Raw genomic sequence first — 13,389 nt, forward strand, 5'->3', positions numbered from 1 at the left:
GGCTACCTTAGTTATTCAACTTTGTTTAGTCTTCCGAAAGTCACGCAACTTTGCCAAGTTAGTATTCGTAGTCATTTTAACTATAACTATTGACACCCCTTAATAATAATACTAGGTTCGCTATGATAATATATATATATTTCTTGAAGAATTGAGAAAAGAAAATTCTAAAAAACATGAACCACATAGATCATATAGGAAGTATATTTTTAACAAAAGACAAATCAGTGATCAATATGTGGAAATTCAATTATCAAATTAAACTCACAGGTTCTTTGAACTTGCCGAATGGCCAGTCCAGGTAAAGGTAAAAAAACATGATAGGCCCAATAGCAAAATTAGATGCCCAGGCCCATTAAGAAAGAGGCAGCTTAAATTCCAAATTCCCCCTAATTCCACCTTTACTCAGTTGTTCAAACTTGCCAATCGCAAATCCATCGCTGGAAAAGGTAACTCTTCAATCTCCATTGCTTCTCTTCCATTTCTTCTTTTCAATTCCCACAAAACCCTAGTTCTATCTATATACTATACGTATTTATATAGATTATACGCTTCCCGTAATACTCTTCTCTCTGTAAAACCCTAAAATGGAGTGGAACCCTGAAACCGCACAATTTCTCTCCCAATGCTTCCTTAATACGCTATCACCGTTACCGGAGCCTCGCCGTCGAGCTGAAACAGCACTTTCTGAGGCCTCCGAGAGATCTAACTATGGTCTCGCCGTGCTTCATCTTGTAGCTGAGCCTTCTGTTGATGAGCAGATCCGTCAATCTGCTGCTGTTAACTTCAAAAACCACCTCAAGGCTCGTTGGGCTCCATCACCTCCTAAAGAACCCAATCTTCCAGCATTAAACCCCATTTCCGACCCTGAAAAGGAGCTTATTAAGAGCTTGATTGTTTCTCTTATGCTTAAGTCCTCACCTAAGATACAATCTCAGCTCAGTGAAGCGTTGGCTGTGATTGGAAAGCATGATTTCCCAAAAGCTTGGCAAACTTTGTTGCCTGAGCTTGTTGCCAACCTTGATACTTTAACACAAGCAAATGATTATGCTTCTGTTAATGGCGTATTAGCTACGATTAATTCTTTGTTTAAGAAGTTCCGTTATCAGTTTAAGACCAATGAGTTGCTTCTTGATTTGAAATACTGTCTTGATAACTTTGCAAAGCCACTTTTGGAAGTGTTTAAAAGAACTGTGAATTTGATTGATCAAGCTGTGGCGTGTGGGGCTGCAAATGCCGCAACCCTTAAACTCTACATAGAGTCTCAGAGGTTGTGCTGTAGGATATTTTATTCGTTGAATTTTCAAGAGTTGCCGGAGTTTTTTGAGGACCATATGGATGAGTGGATGATCGAGTTTAAGAAGTATCTCACTGTGAAATACCCTGTGCTTGAGGATATTGGGGATGATGGTCTTGCTGTTGTTGATGGACTGCGTGCTGCAGTGTGTGAAAACATTGGTCTGTATATGGAGAAGGAGGAAGAACTGTTTCAGAAGTATCTAAGCGGGTTTGTGGAGGCTGTATGGAGTCTTCTTGTGGCTTCATCTGCATCTTCTAGTAGGGAACGACTTACTGTTACTGCAATCAAGTTCTTAACCACTGTTAGTACTAGCGTGCATCATATTTTGTTTGAAAGAGATGACATTCTGGAGCAGATTTGTCAGAGTATTGTTATTCCCAATGTCATGCTGAGAGACGAGGATGAAGAGTTGTTTGAAATGAACTATATTGAGTTTATTAGACGGGATATGGAAGGGAGTGATCTTGACACAAGGAGGAGGATCGCATGTGAACTGCTCAAGGGCATTGGTATGCATTACAAAGACAAGGTCACAGCGAAGGTTTCCCTTCAGATAAAAAATTGTTTGGGCTTGTTTTCCCAGAATCCAGACGCAAATTGGAAATATAAGGATTGCGCTATCTATTTGGTTGTCTCCCTTGCCACTAAGAAGGCAGGTGGTAGTTCAGTATCAACTGATCTTGTAGATGTTGAGAACTTTTTTGGGTCAGTTATTGTACCAGAGTTGCAAAGTAGGGATGTGAATGCCTTTCCAATGTTGAAGGCAGGTGCATTGAAGTTCTTTACTATGTTCCGAAATCAGCTGCCAAAGGCTGTTGCAATGGCATTACTTCCAGATGTCGTGCGTTTCCTTGCTTCAGAGTCAAATGTGGTTCATTCTTATGCTGCGAGTTGCATTGAGAAACTGTTGCTAGTTAAAGATGATGGGACACGAGCAAGATATACAGCTGCAGATATTAGTCCCTTTTTGTTAGTGTTGATGACTAACCTTTTTAGTGCCCTGGAGAAGCCAGAATCTGAGGAGAATCAATATATAATGAAGTGTATCATGCGAGTGCTAGGAGCTGCTGAAATTTCTCGTGATGTTGCTTCAGCTTGCATAACAGGTCTGACAAATGTTCTCAACAGAGTCTGCGAGAACCCTAAGAATCCTATTTTCAATCATTATCTCTTTGAATCAGTAGCTGTTCTTATTAGGAGAGCCTGTGAGAGGGATCCTACTCTTATATCTGCTTTTGAAGGGAGCCTTTTCCCTAGCCTCCAAATGGTCTTAGCTAAGGATGTGAGTGAATTCTTTCCTTATGCATTTCAGCTGTTGGCTCAGCTTGTTGAGTTGAATAGACCTCCTGTACCTCAGCACTACGTGCAGATCTTTGAGATTCTCCTTTTACCCGAGTCATGGAAAAAGTCCGCAAATGTTCCAGCTCTTGTCCGATTGCTCCAAGCATTCCTTCGGAAGGCACCCCATGAGCTTAACCAGCAAGGCAGGCTGTCTAATGTTCTGGGTATTTTCAATACACTGATTTCATCTCCCAGCACAGATGACCAGGGTTTTTATGTGCTCAACACGGTTATTGAAAATCTTGGGTATGATGTATTATCACCTTTTATGGGCCACATTTGGGTTTCACTTTTTAACCGACTGCAGCATGGCAGAACAGTGAAGTTTCTGAAGAATCTTGTTATATTTATGTCTCTATTCTTGGTCAAGCATGGGTTACAGAATCTTGTGGTTTCAATGAATGCTGTTCAGAAGGATGTATTTCAGACCATTGTGGAGCAATTTTGGGTGCCGAACCTCAAGTTAATCACAGGGTCTGTTGAGCTCAAGCTGACATCAGTTGCTTCAACAAAACTAATTTGTGAATCTTCAACATTATTGGATTCCAAGGTTCGAGGCAAAATGCTTGACAGTATTGTTACTCTTCTCTCTAGACCGGAGGAAGAGAGAGTGTTGGATGAGCCAGACGTTCCAGACTTTGGGGAGACTGTGGGTTATAATGCTACTTTCGTTCATCTTTATAATGCTGGGAAGAAAGAAGAGGACCCTTTGAAGGAAGTGAATGATCCAAAGCAATATTTAGTGGCTTCCTTGGCGAATCTTGCTGCTCTTTCCCCTGGAACATATCCACAGCTTATTAGAGAAAATCTTGAGCCAGCAAATCAAACAGCTCTTCTTCAGCTCTGCAGCTCCTACAATCTCTCAATAGTTTAAGAAGAATCCATGTGGTGGTATGCGTTCTTCTTTGTACTTTTTGATTCTGTTTAATTATCATTTTACGTTGTGGAATAACTATACCTCATTTTTAAGGATCAAAATTTAATTGTACACTTGGAGTTTTGTCTAGACTGTGGTACCCCTTTAATTATTAGACCCATTGAACAGAAGATTCCTTGAATTTGGCTTAGAGTCCCGTGTTCAGGTTGTCAGCCATCATTTATTCTTTTGCTGCTCTAATTGAAGGAAGTTTAATTGGTATAATAGATATTCATGTTACTGATAAAGAAAGGATATAGTAATAGATATGCATGCAGATATTACCTAATTATCAAGTAATAGGGAAGTTGTTTGAGTTAAGAGTCTTTTATTTTTTCCTATTCTGCACTTTTAGTTAAAACTATAACAAACGAGTGCTTATTGAGTTGTAGAGTCTGGTCATGTTATTACAGTAAGTGCTAAAAAGGTAAGGACGTTTACTTTGTTTGGTCTAAGCTGCATTTCTTGTTGTGGGAATTGTGATAGTTTAGTGCACCAAGTTGTTGTTATCACATGTCCCTTCTGGTTGAAATTAGTTTCGTAAGTGTCTGTTGCCTGTTCATTGAAGTTAGTTTGCAGTTCGAGATTCTTTTCTGTGATTATTATGGAAGTTGCCAAGCCCAAGCCGTTTTTACCTTTTGTTTAAATAAGCTTTAAGTTTATTCATGATACTGGCCCACATGTGTAGGAGAAAGTTTATCTTCATTACATATGCTGATGAACTTAGGCTTTGAACACTCCCCAGGGCTTTTGTTCTATGGTAAAGATAGTACATCGCGGGATGTTCCATAGGCTCACATCATGAGTTCAAAACTTGGTTGGTGGAGAGAAGGTCTAGTATTTAAGTGGAGAAGGCAGAGGAGCTTGCCCTTTATCCACCAATTTTTGAAAGCTAAAAAGCCTTGTTTCTCAGTTATTGGTAGAAAACATAGTTCTTGTTTTAGAATATAGTAATTTGTGACTTCTTCGAAAGACAATTTTATTTGGTATGCTGTACATAAACCAGTTTGCACCAAAAAACTTGCAAATAAAAAGCTCTAAATGTAAGGGCTAGCATGTTTTGTGAAAAGATTAATCTTTTGTGTTTGGTTCCTCACCCATGGTTTGATACCCATAGATGCTTCTTGAAATATCGCCCAAGCTGCTTTTAAGGACACATGTCTGCACACTTTTGACAAACTAATGGACGAACCTTTTTTTTTTTTTTTTTTTGAGAATTCTTCAAAAAAATAAATTCTATGCCTTAGTTCATCTTTGTCCTCCTCATGTTTCAGAAAATGATCCAAGTTGACTTCTCTTGTTTGTATGTTTTTTGTTGTGCTTCTAGCCTCTGTGTTCTATCTCTCAATTTCCACATTCCTTTCTTTAAATCTAAAGTTGGAGCTTCTAAGTTGGCAATGCCCATGCTTCATCCAGCCTTAGTTTTGTCACTTGTTATCGTGTTTGCAGGAGTCAAATTTGAATCTTATTGCTTCTTTCGTCAATCAGGAATGTGATGCTTTTATGATCTATGCATTTTGGCGTTTGCCTAATTTACTGACTAAGCTTACCTAGATTCTTTGCATAAGCTATCTCACAATGCATTGGCATTAGTATGTACTGTCATTACGTTATGACTGCTTATCGTTTAGTTTTCTTGTGTCAGAATATTTCCTACATTTATCACAGAAAAAATCCCAACAATTTCAACTACCAATACAGGATTCAGGGGTTTAGTGCAAATATTGTGTTTGTGCCTGCTTTTGTTAAGCCACTGCAGGATTGATGACCTTATACTAAGTAGATGTTTATCTATTAGGTCACTGGCCACATGCCACATTTTTTATGGTCAAGGTCTGTTCAGGCGTTTGTATCTTTGTTTATCATCACTTCATTATGCTGCATGAAATCATATGCGACTTCCAGGCTTTTTATTCTTTATAAATTTGAAGTCACATAGTATGCAATTGATGATTTTCTTTTGTGAATCTTCTGGTGCACTAGGTTAAGCTGAAGTTGTTTGGGTTCAATTTTGTGATGTTGACATTGGATCTTCGTCGTTCTCCTTGTATTCATACTTATCGGCCCCCACACAAAAAAAAAGGGTTGTACTTCTATTTGTGCTCAAGACATCAAAGTGGGTCAGGCACTTAGTTTTTACCTTGGTTGTCTAATTTTGTCTCGTAGTTGCATTTCATCCCCTCATGTTTTGGTTCCTTTATTCTGTTTCGGGCTATGACTTTGCTTCTTAAGGTTTTAATCTGTTGTTTGGCCTCTGTTTTCTCATTTCAATACATACTTGTGATCTACGTTATATGCCTAATTATTCGGTGGTTGAACTCTCAGGACCTGTGGTCAAGAAGGTTGGTTTGTGGAGTACATTGGAATCTGTTGTTTCTGTCCTTGCACTTGTCTGATACATGCTTATGGATCTGATGAAGCATGTAAGCACTTGTCTATCTGATAGGGTGAAGCTAACAGTTGATCGAGTTTGCAGCTCGTCTGTTACTGTTGTGGAGTCAGCATTATGCTTTGAGTTTTCATTCTTTCATCTTCCTGTCGTCAGTGGCAGTAGCCTCTATTGCCACGGACATTTTGGCCGGAGAAAGTCTCTTTTTTGTTTTTGTTTTTAGGGGGGTGGGAGTGTCCGAGCATATGTGATGATGGGGGGTTTGCTTCATTTAGGATTTTGATATGTTAATGTGGTAAAGTAAAATAGAAATGATCAAACACCTATAATATTCGGGATTGAGCTGTTGTCATAGTCATTTTGCTGTCAAATTTTGTATAATGGTTGCTAAGATTTTATTTTCAAATTCATTTTGAGAATGTGCTCATTGTTTCAGTGTGTAATTAACAGGACTAGGAGATTGAATAGCAATTAGTATGTCAAGTTACCATAGAACAACCTCATCAAATGAAAGTTAATGTTTTCACAGGCATAATCTACTATTTCTTCCATGCAATCAATTTTTGGGCCTAAAAAGCCAAAAGATTCAAATTTTATCAGTGTCTATGACCACATGTGGGGACTGAATATTATACCCTTTCTTCCTACCCAAAACTAAATTCTTTTGGGATCGCATCTTGTTAATTTCAAATCATACAATTAATCGTTTGATCCTTCAAATGGTTGATACTTAAGTTTCGAACTTATGCTTAGTGGGACTAGAATTTGAAGTCAAGTCCGAGTACAATATGTGGGTTATTACGATATTAAAATGTAAATTTAGAAGTTAAGTATTATTTAGAGGTATCACGAGGACAAAAAATAAAGGCCAATCACAAAATAGGACAAAAGTGCTAATGACCCATTTCATAAAAGCAACCAAAATAGTTGTCTTTTATTTGGAACGTAACCAAAAAAATAAAAATTTCCAAACGTAACGTCATCTCTTTGGCACTTCATTTTATTAAGTTTTGACATATTTAAAATCCCTCATATTTGCGGTAAATCTTTTATAAAATATTGTCAGATCATTATGTTCTTTCTTTCTTTTTTTTCAAAATGTAAAATTCCTGCTTTAGTATAGTGTTTAACACACGTTGCTTTAGAGATTGTTCCAAGAATAAGAGACAATCCAAACACGATAATATGATAGACATTCCGTCCAAATTATCAGAATACCACATAAGTAATGAATTTAATTTCTCTTTTGACCTTTCCAAGTAAATATTTTCCACCTTTGGTCTCCCTATTGTATAATATTCTTTAAACTTAAAGTCCGGTATAATTAAGAAGGGAAAATCATATCATATATATATATATATATATTAGCATTCCCTTTTAATTTATTTACTTCAAAAACTAGCCTTCTCCTTTCATGAAAAGTTGTGACTTTGATGAAAAATTGTGACTTTTATGAAAAATTGTGACTTTTATGAAAGGTTGTGACCTTTTCGAAGGGTTGCAACTTTTCCAAATAGTTGTGACCTTTATGATAAGGCACAATAAACATTTGTTCACAATTTCCTTTGTTGTCTATAAAAAGAGGGATTTCCTCTCATTTTAAGACAACAAACATTCTGAACTTCTTCTTCTACACAATTAAATATTCATGTACTTTGCTCCTGTTGAGTGGCTCACTGACACCATTTTTTTGTATCAATACACTGGTGAATAAAATCGTTCTATCCTGAGAGGATCTATTCCTTTAAACCTCGAGTACTAGAGGGGAATAATTTCCTTAAGGGGACATTGTGCATTCAGTGGACTCAATGTTTTCCTTTCTGTTTCATTCTATTATTACAGATCCTGGTATGGTTTTTTACAGTCATTAATTTATGCTTATGTTATTAATTGCTATTTTGAGTACATGTTTTAAACTTTGTTGTTTATAATTTTGCAAAGTTATTGTTATAAATATTTGTTAGTACATATTAAATAACACGCGTTTATTGAGTATTCACACAAATTTTTTCTACTGAAATTGTTGAAGGTACAATAAAAGAATTCTTTAAAGATCTATGTTACCATCTCTTGAAGACAAAATTCATATTTGGTATGCCATTTGTAAGAACATAAAGACCTTAAAAACTTTATCGCACCTTTATGTAGGAAGTGAACCAGGAAAAGAAGACAAGAATAAATAAACTTCTGACACGGGTTCAAGGATGTGCCGGATGACCTATAGAGGAATATGACTAGAGTGGAGTCTCTCTTAATCCCAAAGACATAGATAACTACACAATAAATTAATTGCTCATATTCAATATGAAGTATGGACAGATTCTCAAGTTTACTATAAGTTGTAAATACTTTCTTGAAGTAATAGATGTGTTTCTCAACACTGCGATTGAAATAGACGTGTAGTTTCAAATTGAACTCCATCACTCTGGTATGTTGATTTTTAACAATCACCCAAACAAACTGAATAGTTTTGTGTAATATGTTTCCCTTTTAAGTATATATATAATAAGTTAAATTGTTGTCCAATATGATACATTATGCCTTTATTACTTATGATACATTTAAATGGGGAACTTTAAAATGATATATGTAAAGCAAAATGTATGACTGAACTTTCTACACGTTAGAATTAGAATATTTATTCACTTTTTTCAACCTTTTAAAATTTATTTGTTCCTCCTTCAACGATTATTTATCTATTAGAAAACTTAATATCTCATGTTGATGTTCATTTGATTCCCCAAAAATATCAAATAGTAACACTTTCTGGAAGCGATAAATTATAAAATCAAATTAAAGATGATTGATTGAAGGACAACTGATAAAATGTTGTAATTATCATTTTCATTTACATTATTAATGTTCATTACTACGTAATCTTGTATGTAAAATAATATATTGTTTTAGTTTTAATGACTGATATGTTTTAAGTATTATTTTATAAATTCTGTGATATTAAATTCCCGCGCCTTGCGCGGGTACTTTTACTAGTTGTATATAATAGCAAACTATTAATTCAAATTAAATGCTATAACCACAGTTTGATTTAATTGTAACCCATAGCAAACTGTTGCCATTCGCCTCTCTCCCTGAAATTTTCACTCGCCACTCTCTCTCTCTCTCTCTCGTCAGTCTCTCCCCCGCCTCTCTCATTTTATACAAACACAAATGTATAAATTGTGTTTCTGTTTGTATAAAGCGAGAGAAAATTGTATATACACATGCAAATACATATATCTCTGTCTTATACACTTATAATTATACAATACATATCTTCCCCTGCCCAATTCTCTTTTGCCTTTCTCTCTTTCTCGCTTTATACAAACACAGATTATACAAAAATACAATGTATAATTTGTGTTTGTATAAAGCGCGCGAGAGAGAGATTTGATATACAAACGTTTTATTTCGATTCAATTGTATACAAATACAAATTTTATGCAGATATACAAACACATAAAATTGAATTGAGAGGCTGCCAGCGATTTATAAAAACGAGAGGCTGCCAGCGATTAATACATAAATCTGATGCCCCTAGCGATTTATACAATCTGATGCTCCATAGCAAATATAAAGTTTGCTATGGAGCGCAATTATGCAAACTATAATTATAACATATTTATATAATTTTTATTTTTGTTAAATATGAAAGCTAGTAGTGTATAATTTTTCCACACGTTGGGGATTTCTCTTTCTAACATCATGCTAATGACATGCTGAGAAATACTTAAGGGGTTGTTTGTTTCATAGATTATATATATAATGCTGAGATTAATAAGAAATACTACTGATATTATATGCTAAAAATAAAATTAATAACCAATACCAAATTTGTACTGTTTTAAAAAATAAAATGTGTACTTGTTTTGAATTGAAAAATGATTTATTTAATGATTTACAGTACAAACAATAATTTGGCACTCTTTTCTCAAGTGACTTTTAATGGTGTGACACCACATCTACCCCTTTTTTATTAACTTTATAGAGTAGCTCATAAGGTATTAAAGTTCAATAATATATTAATCATGATTAACCACTTTTATTCCACATTGTCTTAATTAAAAATAGACTTTGCAAATGCTGTGAATCTCCTCCACCCTTGCCTGATTTCCATTTCAAATACTATATTTTAAATTGTTTGAATTTTGTATAATTTTTCCGTACGTTTAATTGGGATAAAAAAGAAAAATAGAATTGTTAATTTGAGGAGTGGAAGAGAAAAAGAAGATTAGTTATGTCTTTTGCTTCATATAGGAAAAAAATGAAGTAAAAGTAGTAAGATTAAATAATTTCTAAGGTAGCTTTTTAGTTAATCAGAACAAAATTATATTTCACTTTCAACCAGAAAATTTATTATATCAAGTAAATTATGAATAATTCTCAAAAGAAAATGAATCAATTAATTGTTCATCTAGGAACTAAACATCACTTCGAGGTATGATGGGATAAATATGATTTAATTTTTACCGTGAATTAGAAGTCTCAAGTTAAAATTCAAAACACAGAAAAATCATATATATAAACAAGGAAAAATTACGCGTATAAGCAAATATATACTAGTTAATTACTTAATATAGTTATAGTTCGCCTTAATTACAATTCGCAACCTACTTTTACCTATAATTACGCGGCTCAGCTTTTTAGTTTTGTAGCATTCGTTTGTATAATATAATTTGTATAACTTTTGTATAATTCAGAATTTGTATAACTATTTACACTTTTGATGTTTGTAATTGTATAAATTCGTTATTTTGAGTTTATACAAAAATAACTGAATTATACAAATGTACCTGCGAATTATACAAATCCGCAAATAATTATACAAACTACGCGGCTTGAACTGTAACTATAGCCCGTAAATATGCAAACTATAGCTATGGAACATAATTAAGTTTATTATAATGGCTATTTGTGAAAGTTCATAATACGATACGAGTTCGGATAAACCGAATTTCAAATATTCTTTTTAACAACTTTTCTTTTGAGGAGTGTTTTGGTTCTTCTAAAGTTGAGTAGTAAGTGGTAGAAAAAAATTTGTGGAAGGAAAGTTGCCAAAACATTATGTAGAAGTTTTAAAAATCCATAATTATGTAGCCAACTTTTGAAGCACCAAACTTAGGTGACCCAATGAGAAGATACTTGTAATTGACTAATTAACTAATTAATTCTTCAAGTAGTGAATATACCTAATTTTGACCAACACTTTGACATTATATTAATTCACCAAAATAGTAGGCGTAAAGTTACCTCGCCCTATAAATTGTGTGACCAACACAGACCAATCCCTTTTCTGTACAAAGATACTTAATATTTACTATCTCCGTCCATTTTTACTTGCCATAATTTCTTTTTTTAGAGCCAAACGATAATAATTTTAACTAACATTTTACGATATTATTTTTCTTCATACTGATGTGCAAAAAATTAGAATTTATAGTATTTTTCGTATAGTTTGAATGTCTAAATTTTTTGTTTAAAATATCGAATTAATGTAATATAATTTAACTTTGAAAATTAGTCAAATTGACTTTCAAAAAGCGCAACAAGACAATTAAAAGTCGATCGAGTATATGTTTTCATAAAACTAAGAGTTTTATAATTATTCTAGCAAAAAATAGCTTAGTAAGAGCATTTTTTTTTTTATATCAAACACATTAATGGCGTATTATTAGTTTTATATTTTTATCCTTGCACATGGTTATATGTAAAATTAATTTAATTAGCACTTAAGAGTGTTCATCAAACACGTAATAATATTTATAACTTATTTATAATAACTATATAATCCAAACAGACTCTTAATAGATATAAACTTTTATCCCATTGTTATTGTTGAAATTACTGCAAGACTTTCTCGATTGGAAAAAAGAAAGTGTTTTTCTGAGCAACATGTATGAATATTGAACCCTTGGAATTTTATTTTTCTATTAGTAGACGACACTCATGTATATATAGTTTGTTTGATCAATTTTATTTGTTTTTTTTACAAAAAAATAGATGATCTAAAATAACTGTTATTTTAAAAAATTAAGATATAATTAGTTATTAGCATTGTTTCTATTTTTTTCTTACTCATAAATATGGAGAGATATTAATATGGTGCAAAAGATTGAAATATTAAATAAGGATATTAATTTAATCAAATTATCCCTAGTTAATTTTTTAAAAAGGTGTAGAAAAAATCAAACATGACAAGTAAAATAGATCGAAAAGAGTAGCTCATTATTAAGATGTACTAATAATGAGAAAAAATAACAAATATTCTGCAAATCCACCTTCCAATAAATTTCCCCAAATAAAAATCTAGTGAAAACCCACAAATTTGTTGAATGGGTCGTTGGAAATCGTTAATACCTTTATTTTGGAAAAACAAATTGGATTTTTCCTCTTTTTTGGGGGTCAATATTCTTCTCTTATGAACTCATGATCATGTTTTTACTATTTATATTCTTCTGTTTGTTGACTAATTCACTTGTTTTAACTTTTTCTATAATTGCCCAATAAATCATATCTTCTCTCTCTCATATCCTGTTTGTTTGGTATTTAGATATGCCAAGTGCATATAAAATAAATATTAATAATTATGCTATTATATTATGATATATGGAGTCAAAAAATTTATTAAGTTTTATTGTCTATTATTTTGAGAAAATGATTAAAATGGTCCTTGATATATTGAGGTTGCTTTATTTTGGTCCTTAATATATTCTAGGTGATTGAAATAATCTTTTATGTATGACAAAATATGTTCAATTTAGTCTTTTACCCTAACTTAACAATTAACCCCAAAAAACTGTTATATATAACGGTGGGCCCTACATAACTTACAAAATCCACCATCTTTATTAGTTCAAAGAAAGAGTTTCATGATTCTAAAACACCATTTTTTCTAATATCTAACCACACAATTACAAAATAATTATTGTAAAAAGGTCGAATAATTATAGTATTTGGGAGATATGATGAACAAAATTGGTCCGTGTTTTTGATTGAACAGTGACAGATAACACCTTTCTTTTTAACTCTACTGATCTCCCATTATTATTATTTTATATTTTTATGTTTTATTATTTGTGGAAAATAGCTCAATGATTGTATGTCTTTTGGCAATATAATGCTATACCGATCTAAAGCATGAGTAGATGAATTTTTTTTCTAGTATGAGAGCTCTCTGTATTTTCTACTAATGCTTTATGATCTATTTGAAACTGTTCTATTGTGAAATTTTAAAAAATTATTTGTGTCTTTTGCTGTGATGAATTCATAAAAAATTTACATGTCAGACTTCAGAGAATTATTTTGTAATTGTGTGGTTAGATGTTAGAAAAAATGGTGTTTTAGAAAACATGAAACTTTCTTTGAGTTAATAAAGATGGTAAAAATGGTGGATTTGGTAAGTTATATGGGTCCCACCGTTATATTTAACATTTTGTTGGGGTAAAT

General features: G+C 33.1%; 1 protein-coding gene across 1 annotated transcript; it reads left to right on the forward strand.

The window, feature by feature from the left end:
• The first annotated feature begins 417 nt into the window (after nt 1-417).
• Nucleotides 418-6,356, forward strand: LOC102585761 (exportin-2). The gene is made up of 2 exons (XM_006339660.2): nt 418-3,532; nt 5,883-6,356. The coding sequence occupies exon 1, from the start codon at nt 588-590 to the stop codon at nt 3,513-3,515; it is 2,928 nt and encodes a 975-aa protein (XP_006339722.1). The 5' UTR covers nt 418-587; the 3' UTR covers nt 3,516-3,532; nt 5,883-6,356.
• The last annotated feature ends 7,033 nt before the right edge of the window (nt 6,357-13,389 follow it).

This window comes from Solanum tuberosum, unplaced genomic scaffold (assembly GCF_000226075.1).
Source record: "Solanum tuberosum cultivar DM 1-3 516 R44 unplaced genomic scaffold, SolTub_3.0 scf00010, whole genome shotgun sequence".
Taxonomy (NCBI): Eukaryota; Viridiplantae; Streptophyta; class Magnoliopsida; order Solanales; family Solanaceae; genus Solanum; species Solanum tuberosum.